Source organism: Propithecus coquereli, unplaced genomic scaffold, assembly GCF_000956105.1.
Source record: "Propithecus coquereli isolate 6110/MARCELLA unplaced genomic scaffold, Pcoq_1.0 Scaffold251, whole genome shotgun sequence".
Taxonomy (NCBI): domain Eukaryota; kingdom Metazoa; phylum Chordata; class Mammalia; order Primates; family Indriidae; genus Propithecus; species Propithecus coquereli.
The window spans coordinates 1,252,049-1,271,253 of record NW_012148075.1 but is presented as its reverse complement, the minus strand read 5'-3'; the positions used below and the strand labels follow the sequence as shown (position 1 = coordinate 1,271,253).

The 19,205-nt window shown below is 43.0% G+C and overlaps 1 protein-coding gene across 1 annotated transcript in view; it reads right to left on the bottom strand.

Annotated features, from left to right (window-relative positions):
• Positions 1-6,043: 6,043 nt before the first annotated feature.
• Positions 6,044-19,205, bottom strand: part of CMTM8 (CKLF-like MARVEL transmembrane domain containing 8) — a 124,108-nt gene continuing 110,946 nt past the window's right edge. Inside the window, exons 2-4 of the mRNA XM_012646888.1 lie at positions 15,489-15,662; positions 8,051-8,167; positions 6,044-6,469 (exon numbers count right to left, since the gene is read on the bottom strand). Of these exons, the coding sequence (XP_012502342.1) occupies positions 6,386-6,469; positions 8,051-8,167; positions 15,489-15,662 (375 nt within the window). The 3' untranslated portion in view covers positions 6,044-6,385. The remainder of the gene's footprint in view (positions 6,470-8,050; positions 8,168-15,488; positions 15,663-19,205) is intronic.

Below are 19,205 nucleotides of genomic sequence, written 5' to 3'. Positions count from 1 at the left end.
GCCTGGGCTAGAGTGCAGTGGCATCATCATAGCTCACTGCAACCTCCAACTTCTGGGCTCAAGCAATCCTCCTGCCTCAGCCTCCTGAGTAGCTAGGACTATAGGTGAGTGCTACCATGCCAGGCTAATTTTTCTAGTTTTATAGTAGTAGAGAAAGGGTCTCACTCTTGCTCAGGCTGGTCTGGAACTCCTGGCCTCTCCAAGTGCTAGGATTACAGGCATGAGTGATCTCATCTGGCCGGGAACAATTTTAAGGCTTTTCATATATATTGCCAAATAGGTTTCTGGAAATGTTGTAGCCCCTAATCCCCACACCGTGCATAGTTTTCACCTGGTTCCTTTTCTCATAGTCCCGACATTTTCAGCAGATGAGGCAGGAGGAGCTGGGGACCAGGAGCTATTCCAATTACCCGCTGTGTAACCTCGGGCAAGTCACTGGCCACTCAAGGAAATTTCATTGTCCTTATAAATGGAGCTGTGGACACCTGCCTAATTTAAGGCAAAGATTTTTTTGAGGATCAATTGACATGATGTGTGAAAGCAACTCACACATAAAGTTGCAGGTTGAATCATGTGAAATTGCCATTTTTGTAGGACAGAGAGTCTAATATTGGCAATTTCACATGGCTCAACCTAATTCCATCTCATTAAATGGTTGGCAGTTATTAGGCCCTACAGCGCATAAACAAATAGTCATTTATATGTTTTAGAAACCCATCCGCTAGTTGTGTGTTTTCCCAAGTACTCAGCTCATTAACCACCTGGTAGCTCTCATTTGTTAAGCGCGTTTCTGACAACCTACTTCCCAGCACCACAAATGCATCCACAGATTCAGCTCTCCACTTCCAGGTCCTTGCTGGCCTGCTCAGTGCTGGGTCCCTTGTAATTGCAGAGCGGCCTCCTGGCGCAGGTCTAAGCTCGGCATCCGCCGGGCAGTCTCCCATCCCGGCAGCACTGGTTTCACGAGCCTCCTTCAGGCCTGCTGCTGTCTATTGGTTTACCTCTGTTGCTTTTTAACCTGCTAATCCTTCAAGGTATCCCAGAACTCTTCATTAACATCCTAGACTCTTCCCTTCAGCAGATGTTTAACTGAACACATACCGTGTTCACGCACTGTGCTGAGCTCCAGAGCAAGATGGAGACGAAAACCCACCATCCCAACTCTCCAAAAGATCACTAAATAGATGGGAGATAGAAGGTAAAAATAATTCCATAGCATGGCAGATGGGATAAGGACTATGTAATGGACATTTTAACAATCTCACCTTTGTTTTCCTTTTAAAATCAAGCTTATCGAAGTATAATTTACATGAAAAATGCACCCATTTTAAGCAGTTTGTGAATTTTGACCAGTGTATACTCCTATGCAACCCCTACCACAGTCAAGATGTAGAATACTTTGGGCCCCTCAGAACATCTCCCTGTGCGCCTTCCCAGCCAATCCTTCCACCTCCATCCTCAGGCAACCACTGACCTGCTTCCCGTTGTCACTATAGCTTTGTTTTGCATTTTCTAGACTTTCATATAAATAGAATCAAACATAATATTTTTGGCTTGGCTTCTTTCATTCAACATAGTATTTTGGTGATTCATCTATTAATACGTTGTCATGTGTATCAGTAGTTTGTTCCTTTTTATTGTTGAGAGGTATTTCATTGTATGAATATATAATTTGTCTACTTATTTACCATTTGATGGACATTTGGGTCGTTTCCAGTTTGGGCAACTATGGATACAGCTGCTATGCATACTCTTGCAGAAATCTTTTTGTGGACATATGTATCATGGGTAAACATCTAGGAATGGAATTGCTGGGTTATAAGTGTATGTTTAACTTTATAAATAATTATACCATTTTACACTTCCACCAGCAATGTATGAGAATACAGATGCTCCAAAACTTTGCCAGCACCTGGTACTGTCAGGTTCTTTTGGTTTTAGTCATTCTAGAGGGTGTGAAGTAGCATCTCATTGTGGTTTTAATTTGAAAAAAATGCACCACTTTTGATCTCTAAGTTCTTTCCAGGAGTTTAGGCCTCGTCCTCATTCTTATAGAGTCAATGTTCTTTGGCACTTGATGGCCAACTCTTACAGAGAAGGAAGCCACCTCTTAAGAATGACTATTTGTCTTTGAGACACAAGGTAGAGTTCTCACACGTTAAAATGGTTGGAGGCCAGATTGTTCATGTTCTTCTTTCACACTAAGCTTTCCTATTGCAATGACCAAAGACAGTCATGAGGTACTCCTGTGAGTGTGCATCTTCCCATGCAATTGCCGTCTTAAACAACAGCTGCAGGACGAGGCTTGAGTCACTCTCCTATAGGCTCTCAGAATTTCCTTTTTCTGCCCTTCCATGACTAAGTAGTACTGGTGCTAACGTTGACTTCTCCCATCATTACTGCCATCTACCTAGGCCCCTATGGGAACTTACTATCAGAAAGTAAATTAGAACCAAGATTTTATGCCTGTGCTTAAAAGCTATTTGCCAGGACGTCCTGTGTAATGGTTAGGATGTATACTGTTGCAAATAACAGAGATTAGTTTAAGTGGGTAGAATTGCTCATGTAATTGCAAAGTCAGAGCTTGGTAGCATTCAGGGCTGAATGGATTCAATGGCTCAGTGATGTTATCATTGACAAAGTTTTCTTTCCACCTTTTTGCTCTTCCTTTGTTACCATTATCCTATAACTAGCTCCCCCTTGCGGTGACAAAATATTTGCAAACAACTTTCTGGCTACATATTTTCTCATCAAGGAGAGACTCACTGTTCCTTCTAAGAGCCCTATTAAAAGAGTAACCACAGGCTGGGCATGCTGGCTCATACCTGTAATCCTAGCCCTTTGGGAGGCCAAGGCGGGAGGATCACTCAAGGTCAGGAGTTCGAGACCAGCCTGAGCAAGAGTGAGACTCTGTCTCTACTAAAAATAGAAAAATTAGGTGGGCGTGGTGGCGTGCACCCATAGTCCCAGCCACTGGGTAGGCTGAAGCAGGAGGACTCCTTAAGCCCAAGAGTTTAAGGTTGCAGGGAGCTATGATGAGTCACTGCACTCTAGCCTGCGCGACAGAGTGAGGCCCTGTCTAAAAAAAGATAAAGAAGAAAAGCACGGATTTAATCATTCCACCATATATGGTATACATATATCAAAACATCACATTGCAACCCAAAATATATACAATTTATTTATCAATTAAAAATTAAAAATTCAAAAAAATGGAAAGGAAAAACATTTATTGAGCAGCCACTGTGTGCCAGGTGCTTTAAATACATTATTCAGTATAATCCTCACGTTAACTCCAGCATAACCCCAGCAGTTAATACGCTTGCTCTCCACACTAACTATATGACTTTTATCAGATTGCTTAACTTCTTTGTATCTCAGTTTCCTCATCTGTAAAATAAGGATAATCTAGTATCTACTTCATGGGGTTGTTCTGAGAGTTACATGAGATGAAAGAGGGAAAGCCCTTAGCACAGTGCCTGCCACACAGTAAAGGTTCAATCTCATATATTAGGCGTGACCAAAAAAAAAAAGTAAGCATGCTTCTTTCCCAGAACTCCAAAGCAAGCCTCGGTCACATGACCATCCTTGAACCAATCACTATGGCCAGGGAGTGGTATTATGCTGATTAGCGTAGGCAGAGCCATAGAGAATATTTACATAAGGCCAACAAATGCTTCTTGGGTTGCCACCTTTGAGAGTGAGCACACGTATGTGTATGTGTGTGTGAGCATGCCAGTGTGCCTGTATCCTACCATACGCCCAGATTTTTTGTGTGTGTGAAAATCCATCTTTTCACTTAAATTTCAATAAAACCTTGTTTTCTTCCCTTGTGAAAACCCATCTTTTCAATCAAAAATAATAATTGTCTAGAGGACAAAAATGTGGACCTTAAATTGATTTTCTACCTAGAGCTGCATCTTCCGTTAGCACTTCTAAACATCTGTATTCTATACAGAGATATGTATTTAAATCTTTTGTGTGCTGATCCCCTGAAGGGATTTTCCTATGAAGGGAGCAACTTAAAAATCAAAAATAAATTATCGATATTGAACATTCCTGTCTTTAGATTTTCTTGTAGCTTTCAAATATTGGCTACATATTTATCTTTTGGGGGTATGAGTTGGAAATAGCAATAAAGAGAGATTAATTGCCTAAAGCATTTTATTGATTTGCCCTGAGTGGGTAAATATATCAAATTACAAACCCACTCAGCTCCATCAAAGAGGACCCATGAAGGTTTTGGAAGGGCTGAGAGGTGAATGCAGATGGTGAGCACAGATGGCAGAGCGGAGTCTAAGTACATTGTACACTATCCCTGTAATAATATTTTTCAACCCCCAGAAACCTACTCTTCTTGTTATGTTGGCTGTATTGTGTGTGGCTTTGATTTTTACTTTTTTCTTTCTTGAGAGAAAAAATTAAAGCAAACCCAGTTCGAAACTTACAGCTTCATCTGAACAATGGAGAATATTTTGTTGTCTAAAAACCCACATGTAAAACTTATTCAGGAACAAGCTCTCTCAGTACTCAAAAGAGGAAATAATAATTTTTCAGTTAAAAATAAATTTTTTGTTATTGTTGTTGTTTTGGTAAAGTCTCAGGGTAACACATAGGGTCATGCTCCTGAAAAACCACAAATAAAGATGAGACAGCAAGTGGCCCTGTGTGAACACAAACTGGGCATTGTTCCTTTGAAACAGATCTCTTTAGTGCTGCCAGTTCAAGAAAGACCTAAAATTATAGTCTATCTAGAGAACATCTTGAAGTGTGGTTTATGGCACATTTCACCCCAGAAGTTACTTCCTATAAATGTGGTCATGATTACAGAAATGACACACACACACATGCTCACACAGAACATAAAAGCAGGCTTCTCTTTCCAGAAACTGACCTCTATAGGTTACTGTTTTTCTGCATTTTATGGAGTCTTTATTGCAATAAAAGTACTTTAAAAACCCACAGGGTATGTGGAAGGTGCATGTGCTTCTGAGTGTGAGAAGGCGAGATGAATGAATAGAAAGGCAGAACACACAAACTCTGACTAGTTATTTCAGCTTTTCTGCAAAATCAGCAAGTGGGAGGCTGTCCCAGTGATGACTGGGAATTAGCTCCAAAAAGATCACAGCCCCAAATGCCTGCAGATCTGTACGGTGAAAGCTCAGCCTCCCATGGCTTGTTGACTGTTGGGCTCAGAGTGGCCTTGTGAGCTATCCAGCAGCCCCGCATTCCCACATATCCATATCCTACACCCACCTCTCATTTTTGGAGCCCCCTCCTCACTACCTCTTTGGGCCTAGTCTACAACCCAAGAACATTCTTCATTGGCACTTTCAAAGTGCCAACAGAAATAAACAACCTGCTGAACAGGTAAGAGACCAAGAGGTGGAGGCCATGGGAGTCATATCAGCAGTGCACGGCTTCAACTCCCTTCTCTGTCATCAACTATACTAACGTTTCTGTGGTTTTTTGCTTTTCAAAAGAAGCTCATATTGAGAAATTACCCAAGATATACTGCTGTACAAGCAATAACCATCCTACCTAAAAACATTTCCTGTAAGTGCATATCCGCTTCGCCAATTTGAGTTTTTCTCACTATCTGATAATATCTAATAATGAAGTTATAATATATTCACATTGGAGATTTGAGATATTGAGACCTTTTGGTCCCATAGTTTTCACAAAATATGGTACGACATGGCACTGTGGTCAGCAAGATGATTTTAAGGTACATTTAGACATTTATCCTTTTAATGGTTATACTGTTATTCTAATATGTATTAGAAAAAATATCAGGAGCACATCAGTCACAGCACTCAGTGGGCCAACTTGTTAGCATGTGAGACTCATGGACACAGATCAAAGATCCCCAGACTTGGGGAGATGAATCTCTCCTGCCTCCTGTCCTGGTGACTGTGCACCAGTGTCTCCTGGCAGCATCAGACCTGAGTAGCCCTGTGAGGAGGAAGAGTTTCCCACAGCGCCCAGCCTCTGGCTTCAACAGTTGGAGGTCACCTTTCTCAAATCAGACACAACATTAGTGGGGATTTTGTAATATTTAATCAAAAAAGAATCTGGCATTTAAAAAGTTAGGTTTCAAAACCTGACACATTCTTAATATTAGCAATTTATCTATTTAAACGTTGTCTAAGAAAATAAGGTCTATGAAAACATCAATAAGATATTTAAGAGTTCATTACAAGCTACAACACTTTGCAAATAAGTATCCAGTTTAATTGTAACAAACAATTTGCGAGCAAATTTAACTAAGTATATAAAAACATTAGTTAAATACAATTCTCTGGAAATATACATTATACCTACAGCTGTTTTTACAGTGAGATTCTTCGTTTTTTATTTTCCTTTTAATTATCAAAATGGTAAGTCACTGAATGGTCCTGGATCTCCATGCTATAAAACTGAAATATGTATTTCCAGCGTAGCAGATGGTGACCAGGAAGGCAAAGAACTGGAGAAAACAAACATAATAGAGAGGAGTTTAGGGCACGTTCTAATTAGCAAAATTATCATTTCACCTCCATTGAATCATGTACTCAGGACATTCCCATGAATCCAGGCTTCCTCATCTAAAACTACTTTATTGGCTCAATTACTTTCCTTCTCAGATGATTTCTGGCTATGCTGTTTTTATTTTTGGGAACATATCTGGAAAAGCCTGTAGTTCTGCTCAGATAACCTCAGGGAGTTTCCTTCAGAGTGAATATGGCGGTGGTACGTCTGAGAAAAGCATATAATTTCTAATTCAGGACAGGCAATCTAGGCCGGGGCTCAACCTCAGATTGCTACTGGGTCAGTTCACATAAATGAGTTGGGCAGCCAGAGCAAGCGACAAACCCACGTGGCATGTGTCGTGTGCGTGGGGAACGGGAAAATACAAGCCCTTCTCAAGGGGGCAGCCCTTGCCCAGTTCTAGCCCACTGTTGCTGTGTATTAACTTGAGACCAGTCGTGCCAAAGCTTGTGATTTTTAAGGTCATGTGCACCCATACTCTTTACCTTTAAATAGAAATTTTCAAATATAGGTAGAAGAATATAATGAACCCCAACATCAGCCAGCTTTAATGTTATCGTTTTGACATTGCTGTCTAACCGCCTCCCCCACCCCTCCTCTCCAACAGGCTTCTTTTGAAGATGGGATATTTTAAGGCCAATCTCAGAGAAATTCTTTTTTTTCTTTTCTTTTTTTTTTTTGAGATAGGGTATTGCTTTGTAGCCCAGGCTAGAGTGCCGTGGCGTCATCATAGCTCACTGCAACCTCAAACTCCTGGGTCCTCCTCAAGTGACCCTCCTGCCTCAGCCTCCAGAGTAGCTGCGACTAGAAGTATGCACCACCATATCTGGCCAATTTTTCTGTGTTTTGTAGAGACAGGGTCTCACTCTTGCTCGGGCTGGTCTCAAACTCCTGGCCTCAAGTGATCCTCCCGCCTCGGCCTCCCGGAGTGCTAGGATTACAGGTGTGAGCCACCATGCCAGGCCCAGAGAAATTCTTAATACTAGTGTTTTAAATAGAAAAATAATACAGACTTAGAGTTTCAAAATGCAAAGGGAAGTATATAAATTAAAAAGAGGTTCCTCATTCCATTTCCCTCGTTTCCCAATCCCAGTCTCTAGAAGGAACCTCTATTGTATATATTTTTCTAGGCATTCTCAATGCACAGACATTTCTACTTTTTTTAAAAAAAACCGATCACATTCACATTCTGTTCATTTTCTGTTACCTCCCCCACTTAATAAATGTAGGCAGCAGGATTATTCTTAGCACGTCTCAAGTAGTTTTTCTCCTTCAATTACTTGTCATGTTCCGGCCATTTGGCTTTCACTCAAGCACAGTCTTCCCGCCTCCTCCCACTTCAGGCCATCAGGAGGCCCCATCAATTTTCGATGTTTTCACACCAATAAGCTGATTGCCAAATTGTCACTACTGCAAGTGGTGCTTTTTCCTGCAGATAACTTTGTCCTCCTGCCTGATTCTAAGTGAGCCTTGCAGAGGGAGGAGGAGGAGGACCACGGGGGATGAAGGGCTCACTCACCGATGAGGCCGCCCAGCTGTTGAAGTTGTGGCTGTCCCTTTCCGGGGAGACGGATGATGCATCCACAACGGCAGCAGACAGGTACAAGATGAAGGCGCTGCCGTTAAAGTACAGGCCCTGGGAAGGACAGAGGGGTAGCGTGTTTAGGCAGCAAGGGAGGGTCTGGGTATTTCTGGACCTCAGAAGTGGCCAGAACTGCACCTTGGGTGTGGTAAGGGGCCCAAGTGGAGACCTGTGGGAGGGTGGAGGGCAAGGCTCTGAGACGGCAGTGGCAGAGCCTTAGGGAGGTGGCAAGTTTCAGAGGGTTTTACACCAGCTCATATACCAGATGCCACCTCCTACCTCTCTGCATTTGTTTTTTTCTCTGAGGCAGGGTCTCACTCTGTCTCCCAGGCTAGAGATGCAGTGGTATCATCACAGCTCACTGCAACCTCCAACTTCTGGGCTCAAGCGATCCTCCCTCCCTGGCCTCGCAAAGTGCTAGGATTACAGGTGTGAGCCACCACCCCCAGCCTTCCATTTGCTTTTTAAATTAATTAATTTATTTTTACATTTCAGATTATGGGGGTACAAACATTTTGGTTACATATAGTGCCTTTGCACCGCCCATTTAGCTCTTGATTCAGCCCTCAGCAGGTGTCCAGATGTAGAGCTGGGAGAGAGCCTCCCCCAAAACAGGCCCAGCTGATCTAACCCGCAGCTCCCAGCAGGGAGGGACATCTAAGTGAGCTCCTCTGTCCTACATGCAAGTTCTCAAAACCACAAAGGAGATTATAGGTATTATTTTAGCCCTTTGGGAACTAAGCTCATCCTTGGCTTCATCTTATTTTTTCCTATTCTTAGAGAAGAGAGATATGTAAATCCAAGTAGTATTTGGTTTCCAGTTATATTTAAACTCCAGGAAACCATACTCTGACATGTGCTTGGTCCTGTCTGAACACGGGGGAGGGAGAGGGGTGGAGTGAAACCAATGTAGAAACCGATGCAGGTGGGAAGAGGGCGGCATCTCCAGGAATAGGCCCCCTGTGGTCCAACATCTTTCCTCAGTAGTTCAGAGATACAGACCAACGGGTTGGGGGAAGGGGAGGAAGCAATTTTTTTCTTTTCTGAGAAAAAAAGGTACTTAGCATTTTCTAAATGCAGGCCCCAGCATTCCGTGATGGATTGTATATCCGTTACCACCCTTTGCTCACACTGGGTTACAGCTTAGTCTTTATGATAAGGGCTTCATCAGGGTTAGAACCAGGGTTCAGCTGCCCAAGACATGCATGTGCCATTAGAAATGTGTACCCAAAGCAGCCCTGGCTTCCCTGGGTGACTCGCTGTGATTGTCAGCCATGTTTTTTATTTGTTTTTTGGTCTACAAACACTTTAGTACATTATAACAAAAACAAAAAAATCCTCCAACGTTATTGGGGTTTTTTCCCCCACATCACCTGTTCAAATATAGAGTGATGCACATTTACTATTTGTCAAGTAAAAGACTGCCCACCTTTTAAAGAACGTAAAAATAGTTAAATGTTGTTACCTCTGAGTAGTGGAAGACTTTAGTTTTCATTCTGCACCCTTTTACAGTGGGAGTTAAACTTATTCTTTAATAAACTAGCCATGTATTACTTTCGAAACATCAAAAAAAAATTTTTAAGGTAATACATTTTCATGACAACAAAACAAAATCCAATCTGGAAAGAACAGTCTGGAGTTAAAAGGAGACGTCTCCCTCTCCACCTCAACCCCTTCTTCTGGAGCAGAAGCAAACACTTTTATACAAATGGAGCCATGCAGTTATATAACTTGCTTTTATATTATTATTTAAAAAGATACCAAAGGCATCTTTACATGACAGTCCAAACAGACTGACTTCATTTGGCACTAACACCTCACGATTTAACTTTTCCCCTATGGATGGGCATTTTCATTTTCCTAGTTTTTCCATGACTGCAAACACTACTAAAATGAACATCTTGGAGCATGCATGTTGAAGCACCTACACATGCCGAGTTCCCCATACAGGGAAGGACGGTAACAGAATTTCTAGCTGAGCACATGGCTAGAATGAAAATTCCTCCTTTCTTGGGAGGAGGAGTGTCACATGACCACAGCTAGGCTGATAGAAACGTGAGCAGGTGTAATGTACACGACTTCGGCATCCTGCCTCACAGTGAGAAGTGTGCCCTGTCCTTCCCCCAACTAGAATATGGATGTGATGGCAGGTGCTGACGCTGCCACAGCCTGGGCCACAGGCCAGAAGCCAAGTGTTAGAGACGGCAGAGCCACAAGACAGGAGGACCTGGGGCTCTGGTTGGACTCACAGAGTGGCTGACTTGCCTCTGGGCTATTTTAGGAGAGAGAAGTAAGTTTTAAACCAATGCTGTTTTGAATCTTTCATAGGGATCATACCTATAATCAAACTGATTATACTCTTAATTTACAAAATGGGAAGAACTATACAAGTCTCATCCGTCTCAAAGGAGCCAACACTGTTAAAGAGCTGTGTAATCTGTAACGTGCTCCACTTGCATAATTACTTTTCTTACTCCCATTTAATGATTGTATCAATTAGAGGTCAGTTAGGGGCAGTCATTTAGAACTTGATTGTGCCCTTCAGACTAAGGCACTTGGACTGGTTGGTTAATAGGAGACAGGAAGACTCAGTGGACCCTGGTCATGGCAACGTTGCAATAGGTGACAGCAGGGACCTATTTCCGCGGGTTCAGGTAGGCTGACTGGAGACAGAACCAACAGGAAGGTGCCCATTTTATGTCTTTCATCCCTTGCTAGTAAGTCAAGCGCTCCGTTCTGGCACCATCCTCTGTGGAAGGGTCTTTTGGGAGATAACAAATACGACTTTCAGAGCTGCTATGCTGAAAAGACTGCCAAGACACAACACCTGGGCTGGCACGTACTGCTCAGGATGGCACAATGGAATGGCCACTTCCAAGGGCTAGAGAACTCAGATATCTGTGTACATTGGGAGGCAGGCAGACTCCAGGGTTGACAACTGTAGTCAGCATTAGAGGACCTGCATCCTGTTCCTGGCTATCAAACATCCTCCCAATGCCTCAGTTTCTTCATCTGCAAAATGGAAATAATCCATTCTATCTTTGTGGAGTTATTGTGAAGATTAAATGAAATTATATAAAATATGAAGGACCCAGCATGACAGCTGGCATGCAGTAGGTACTGAAGAAATGGTAGGAGGAGACAACCAACCTCTGCGCTGTGGAGCTCACAGGGTTTGCAGTGAGGTCAGCAGGGATGAGCTACTGAGGATGAATCCTCAGGAAATGCACTTGTGGAAGGGTGCTTAGTGCTATGAAGAGGGCAAATTTTATTGCTTTGAACTTTTTTTAGCTCAAATCTGATTTGTCAGAAAACACATCCAAGCCTCTCTGGGTAAATGGTATTGAAACAGTTGTAGCCCAGGAGCTTAGAGGTGCTAGCAAGAACCAGCTGTGGGTCCCGCTGCATATTAAAAGTGGATACAGGTTACTTTGCACCTCCTCAGACACATTAAGGTAATGGCCTATTGTTAAGATGGGATTCCAATGCAAAGTTCATGCCTTATCAACTGGGAAACCACATGCAAGATTGTGAAACTCCCCAGTTTTTTACAGTGTCCCATGGGTGGTCTCCAGCCAAGTTCCCAGGCCTACCAATCCCTTCCCTGCAATCTTAGGTTCCCTAAATGCTCTGAAACCAAGAGTAAATTCAAAAGTCATCTGACAACAAAAGCTGACTGAACTGATGGGGGTGATGTGGTCTTTATTATTCCTCTTAGCAGGAAATTTCATGTGTTCTTATGGAAATATTCATGTGTCTTCTTATTACAATGCTGTCCCAGACTCAGGGGCATGTGTCACATATTGTACTAAATGCACCAAATTTACCTCATTACCTTTCTAAACTTTGAAAAAAAAAAAGCCTTAATTCACATCTTGCCCAAAGGTTTCCATTCACGGATTACAGACTTACAACTATTTCTAAACTAGTGTTTCTCATACTTTAGGTGCCTAAGAATTACCTGGAAAGCTTGTCATGAAAGATTCCCAAGCCCTCTACAGAGTTTCTGATTCAATCAGTCTGGAGGGAGGCCCGAGATTCTGCATTTCTTGCAAGCTCCCAGTGCTGCTCGTGGCCCGGGGACCACACTTTGAGTAGCAAGACCCTAGGAGCCCCGCTCCAGCACCAGGAACCTGCCTCAGCACAAAGTCCTGGCCTGACACTCGCCATAGTCCTGACGCACACTGGGGAACAGCAGTCAGGGCAGTAGCTGAACCCCCAGGCTGCTCTGTGAGAGATTCTGCTGGGAAACAGGCAATACAGAAGTTTATAGTCAGAGCCTTCAGTTGGTAAGTGGAAACTCTTTCCAGTCCTCACTCTGGAGATTCAGTTAATACTGTTTACCCAACTCACAAATGCTCTGAGACATTACAGAGGTGTTTTTAGTTGGAACAGTAAATAAAAACCCCAACCAGAGTCAGACATGTTTGACCTGTAGTGTCTGCTAGCAGCAAATGATATTTTAAAAATATGGCTGGAAACATTTTAAAATTGGGAGTTCACAAAAAAGCCCAGTTTCTGGATTCTCTTAGGAAAACAAACAGATTTAGCAATCCTGGTGGCACATTTCCAGCTTACTTCTCTGTGAAGTGAAGAATATTCTCAAGTTGCTTAATATACTAAGAAAGTGTGTCTGGTGGCAAGAATTCAATACCAAGTTGAGTTTGCTCTCTCGCCTGACCCTGTCTGGTCCCTCACACATGTGAGTGTGCAACCCCTGACCCGGAGGCCGACAGCCTTGCTTAAGGAGATTAATGAATAAACCATTCTGAAGGGACTAAAAGTCCCAGTCTCCTGACTTCTGGTTGGGGTTCTTAACTACTGCTCAGGCGGAGGAGGCCTGGAGCAGGATGAGATCACGAAAAAGACATGGACCCCTATTGTATGTGACTGTGCAAAGTCACAAGACTCCAAACCTCAGTTTCCTTATCTATAAAATGGGGACACACCTTAGGACAGTAAGTTCTCATAATGCAAATCAAACTATTTTAAAACTAGGACGTACCAGGAGGGGGCATTGTTCATATTTTTAAAAGTGCCATTAAAGACATAGTTAACAGGCCGGGCGCGGTGGCTCACACCTGTAATTCTAGCACTCTGGGAGGCCGAGGCCGAGGCGGATGGATCGTTTGAGCTCAGGAGTTCGAGACCAGCCTGAGCAAGAGCGAGACCCCGTCTCTACTAAAAAAAATAGAAAGAAATTATCTGGACAACTAAAAATATATATTAAAAAAAAAAAAATCAGCCGGGCACAGTGGCTTGTGCCTGTAGTCCCAGCTACTCAGGAGGCTGAGGCAGTAGGATTGCTTGAGCCCAGGAGTTTGAGGTTGCTGTGAGCTAGGCTGACGCCATGGCACTCACTCTAGCCAGGGCAACAGAGTGAGACTCTGTCTCAAAAAAAGACATAGTTAACAGATTCCTTTATTCCTTCTCCACTCCCACTGCTTCGCTTGACCAGAAGAAAAAAAAAGACAAATAGTTTAAAATTTTTAATGTAATAAATCAATGAAGGAGTTTTAGGCTTAAGAAGAGAAAGACTGTACGATCTAGACAAGAGGTCAGCAAATTATGGCTTGTGCGCCAAATCTGGCCTATCACCAGTTTTTGTAAATAGTTTTACTTAAGCACAGTCATGCTGCTCATTCATCTAGAAATTGCCTGTGGCTGCTCTCATGCTGCAAGCAGAGTCCAGCAGCTGTGACAGACAGAGCATAGGCCACAAGGATTACTATACTCCCTACCTGGTCCTTCACAGAGGAAAGTTTGCCAACCTCTGATCTAGACAATGTAATTAGAAATTGAGACTCAGGCAAAAGTGGAATAAAGGTACCGTTCACTCCTGCATCCCAACAATTTGCTATTACACTGTCCAAGTTCCTCTTCATCCAAGTTCACAGTCACTATCTTCAAGACCTCCTCCAGGACTCACCTTTCTCCAAAAGGGCATTCCTTAAGTTCCCCCAATTCACTTCGATGATTCCCTCACTCCGCGTTCCCATAGTTACTATTACTGCAAGGTGCTAACTCTTCAGGCTAACTTGGATTTTTTTAATCCAACATTCAAATGAGTCTTTCCTTCCTGATGCCCACACAGGGAAGCAGAACACTGATTCCAACAGATTGCTTCTGCTGCCCTAGACAGCTATGTGCACCTCGTTTGGAATTACTTTTCAAACCTGCCACATTTTATTGAAAACCTTAATAAGAGAATCCTCACTTTTGAATTTGCGGAAATAGCCAAGAGTCAATCTGCTTTGTGAAATAAAATGAGACTTGTTTTCTTGGGGGCTTAGCTCCATAGGCAACTTAGAAAGAACAAAGCCAGGTGCATTGTGAACAATGATAGCATTGTTTGAAAGCCTGCCAACTTCACTTCAGTCTACAATCCACAAATAGACTATATTTCAAATTTGGTTCATAAGTCAGTTATTTGGAACTGAATATTTTCTAATATATTGGTTGTAAACAAACAAAAAAAATAGTATCACCTTAGAGCTCCGTTTTCTACATACACACATGAGGCACTACTTGGATTTTTAAAAGAAATCATACGGCCTCTTCAAATTCCCCAATAAGATGGCCAATGCTCCAAGGCACGGGGAACCTCATCTTCTATTTCTGCGAATCCACTTAGGACACTGTATGTTTGATCTTCAGGATGAAGCTAAATGTCACTTCCTCTCTGAAGAGTTCCCAGTTGTCCCAAGCTGAGGTGGCAACTTCCATCACACTTTGTACATATCCCCACTGTGGCATGTGGCACGGGGTACTGTATCTACACATTTTCTTATCTATTTCCCTCTAGATGGTGTGGTCACCTTCGTTTTTCCTGCATCCAGCCTAGAGCCAGGACAGAAATCCAATCACCCCTGACAATTCTTGCTTCCAAATAGGAGGATACCTGTGTGTTCCAACAGCAGTGTTCTTTTTTTTTGTTCTAACTCTCTGTGTACTGTGTGCTCTAACATCAAAGAGCTATGATGTACAAAGGGTTAAGGCTGTGGCCCCAGGAGAGGTTTGAAGAAGATCTGCAGAGGCTGGTGCCCTGACACACCTATTTCCAGGTGACATTATTTACAGGGAAATGATAAAATACATCTGCATAAGAGAACCCAGCTTTTCTTGATTCAGTCTTCTGAGAATTGGTTTGCAATTTTGCCTAAAAGGAATTCCTTCCAATGTGCCCGGTTTCACACTCAGGTGTAAAACACTTGAGAGCTAATTACATAATGTTGAGCTCATCTGCTATGTTGGGTTCTCCATGCCATGGCCCACCCTTTGTGGGCAGAGAGACAATCTTGAATTGATTAGTGGAGGACTAATGCCATCCTACCCAGTGGGAACTGGACAAGACCACCACCTATGGCTTCCTTACCACCGTTGTCCAGGGCACCTGGGGAATCCTGGTGTAGGTCATCGTTATGTAGATAATGAGGAAGAAGACGGTGAGGACCCAGTAAAATACAGCTACAAACATGACCCAGCCAAACGCAGGGACTCGGAAGTACTCAGTTCCAGCGATAAGTGTCCACACCAGCAGTCCCAGAACCTGCAAAATGGCAGAAACAGAATGGAAAAGAAAAGGGAGGCAAAAGTAGAAAATAAAAAGGAAGTAGGGACAAAGAAAAAAATAATTATACGGAATGTTAATTGCAACTTTCATGCATATACCACACATACAACTTAAAAATATAACAGGATTTGCAAACTCACATGCCTACAGACACCAGCAGGGTAACCATGGCAGGCCAGGCAGGGACCCCAGCAAATAAGAAAACCTATGTCTTATTTTGGGCGGGGTGGAGGGTACTCTTAAAACTACGTTCTAGCCAATTGTTGTGGGCCGGTTTTGCCAAGTCTTCCATTTTTTATTGAGGAGAACACAGAAACTCAAGCTTGTACATAATTTGATTTTTAAATATCAGCACTAATTAAGAGTTTTAAAACACCAAATGGAGCCAAACAACACCGTGGCGGGAGTTTGCTCACAGGCTGATACCTGTCAAAGGAACAAGACTGCAGGTCCACTCCGAGGTGGCCCCTGGGAGTGACCTGCTCTCAAGGGACAAACCTCTGGACATTCCCCACCTGCCACTGCTGCCCACCTTGCAGGTCAGAGTGCTTGCAGAAGGGAAAATGAGCAACGGCTAGTTCAGATGCAGACATGCAGTATTTTACCACAAGTTGTGCATTTATCCCAGCAATGGTCATCCAACTCTGCACCACTGCTGATGAGTAAAACCAACCCTAAAGCCAAATTAATGTCACTCACTGGCTAGAGGAGGACTTCATCAAGGAAAAAGAGATGGACCTAAACTGTAGGTGTCTTGAGTCCTGGACAAAGGAAGGTAGGAGTAAGGTACGTGCTAACATTCCAACACCTTCCAGGGATGAGGAGGACTTTATTCCTGAGTCATGAAAAAGTTAGTATCTGAATCACATCCTCAGGAGACAGCACCAGGAGTCTGGGGTGGGCTCTGGCTGCAAGTCCCGGCTTGCTGTGTCTCTCAGGACAAAGTTTCATTTTTGTTTTAGCTTTCTTTGTGGTGCATGAAACAAAACACTAAAGTAATTCTAACTGCAAGGCTAGGAAGATAGATTTCACTCAAGCGCCCACAATATGCCTGGCTTCCTCAGGCCCTGAGGACAGAGTGAGATACAAATTGAACAGGTCCTGCTCACAGACAACCAAAGTCTAGTGGGGAGATATCTGACTAATTACTAATTATCTCACTAATGGTGACAAATGCTATGAAGGAAAGTACAGGGAATGGTTAGGGTCTACGGCCAGGGCTATAACCTAGCTGGCAGGCACAGGAAGCGTCACAGAAGGTCACGCCCATGAATAACCTGAAGACTGAGAAAGACCTAGTGAGACAGAGGCGGGAAAACAACACCATAGGTAAAGCTCAGCACACAGGCAAAGGTCTGGAGGTGGGAAGGCCCTTGCTGCCTTCTAGAACTTGTGAGAAAGTGTAGTAAGTTAGGATGTTGGTGTAAAATGTTAGTGAGAGTGGGGAGGGTCAGATGCTGTGAGCTCAGGAGGCCTACGGATTTTGTGCTTTATTCTAAGGATGGTGGGAGGGTTTTACGCAAGAAAATGATAAGATCAGCGTAAGTTTTTATGAGACCACTCTGGCTGCACATGAAAAACAAGCGTGTGGAGGGGAGGGGGGAAGGGTAAGGGTGAGGGAGCAAGTTCAGGGACTGTTGCAATAATCCAAGTAGGAGACAATGATGTGTTCAAGATCAATATGGTGGCAGTGATATTGAGAAACGAGTGGATTCAGGACAAATGTCAGGAGTAGACAGGACTTTAATAGATTAGATATGGGAGGGAAGGGGGGAAGAGGAGGAGGGAAAGGATAAAGTGGAATGACCCCTAGCCTCTGGAAAGATTCACAAAGTGGATTAGGGTTTCATTTGTTCAGCTGGAACAATGAAAGAGGAACAGGTTGAGAGGTGGTTGTTCATGAGCTCAGTTTTCAATCTACCCAGTCCGAGGTGGCCGAGACTTCCAGACAGGGATCAAAAAAAAGTGGATGCTGAAGGGAGAAGACTTCAGGCCCTTCTTTTGGATCACTAAGCCCTCAGACAGGTTTCCAGGGACATTTTAAACCGCTTGCTGAGAGCAGCCACATCCCAGTTACAGTCTGGATGCCTGCGCTGGAAAGCGGGGAAGACTCTAAACGTTGCTGTTTCCACTCTTTAGAGTTGAATGTTGACGTTCTTTTATCTGCTTGACATTGCATATGCATGCCAAAGAAAAGATCCTTAATAGAGATGTGTTTTTGTGCTTATATCTGTAGTAAAAAATTTATCCAAAGTGAAGATGTACAAGATCTGAAGATACAATTCCAGAAAGCACTGAGCCTCACACTAATGGGGTTTTGGGGCCTGAATTCATCCTGACAGGTAACCTATCTGTGTATTTCTGACATTCCGCTGCAGCAGTAAGACTGGTAATGGACGTGGCATGGCGGCATCTGAAACATTTCGGGCTTCCTGATTCAAACTGAGAGGGTCAGAACAGCCCTTGGCTGATGATTCACCCAGGAAACATAACAGCGAGTGAAGAGGCACCGCTAATGTGTTTATGGTGTCCCTCCATGGGATCACAAGGGCTTAAGAGTTTCCAGCACAAGCCTGTGTCCAGCTAAACAGGCTCAACTAACAGCTCTTGGCTCTGAATGCAAAAATGGTTTTCATTATTAAAGCAAGCGAAGCGTACCGTCCAGGGCTGCATTGTCTAATTTGCTAGCAGTGGTCATCTTTCACACAAAGGGACAATACCGTTAACTGAGCCAGCTCTCAAAGAGCAGGAATACTTGACCCATGACCTCACCAGCAAACACAGTAAAAAGAATGCTCCTGTCAAGAAAAAGAATTGTTCACCCAAGCGAATTTACTAGGTAACTGAAATATATCTAGAAGTAAACCTTTTATCTCCCATTATAACCAATACCAATAAAAAATCACTCTTCAAAAATGTTATTCATCTTTTGCTTTGTGTGTGTGTGTTTTTAAGACAAATCCTAAATCTGTATTTGTTTAGAGTACAAAAGAACTGTTTATTTTTTTCCCTGATAAGTATTTTTTTAGGCTACGACTTTTTTGAATGGCAAAGCTAAGACTTCAAAAAAAATTTTCAAAAGTGGTAAATATAGGTAAAAAATCAACACAGAAGAATATAAAGAAATGACAACCCCCACCCCTATTCAGCTGTCATAAATTCAAGAAAAGCCAACATTAGCAATCTTGTATTTACCCTTCCTGACCTCTTTCCTTGCATTCATAACCACCACCTGCACATCCTTTTCTTTCTCCCTTATAAATACGGATCACTCTGTACACGGCACCTGTAACTTGCTTCCTTCAGTCAGCAGTGCCATGAAGGGCACCTTCCACGCCACTCCACACGGATCTACACCTATTTAACAGTTGCTCAGTTTTCCATAATTCGTGTGACTAGTCCCCTATGGATGGAAATTTAGGTTGTCTCATGTTTGTACAAAAATGTCCAGGAAACATTCTTATAATATATATCCCTGCATACCTGAATTCCAGGATAGACTTCTAGAAGCGGAATTTC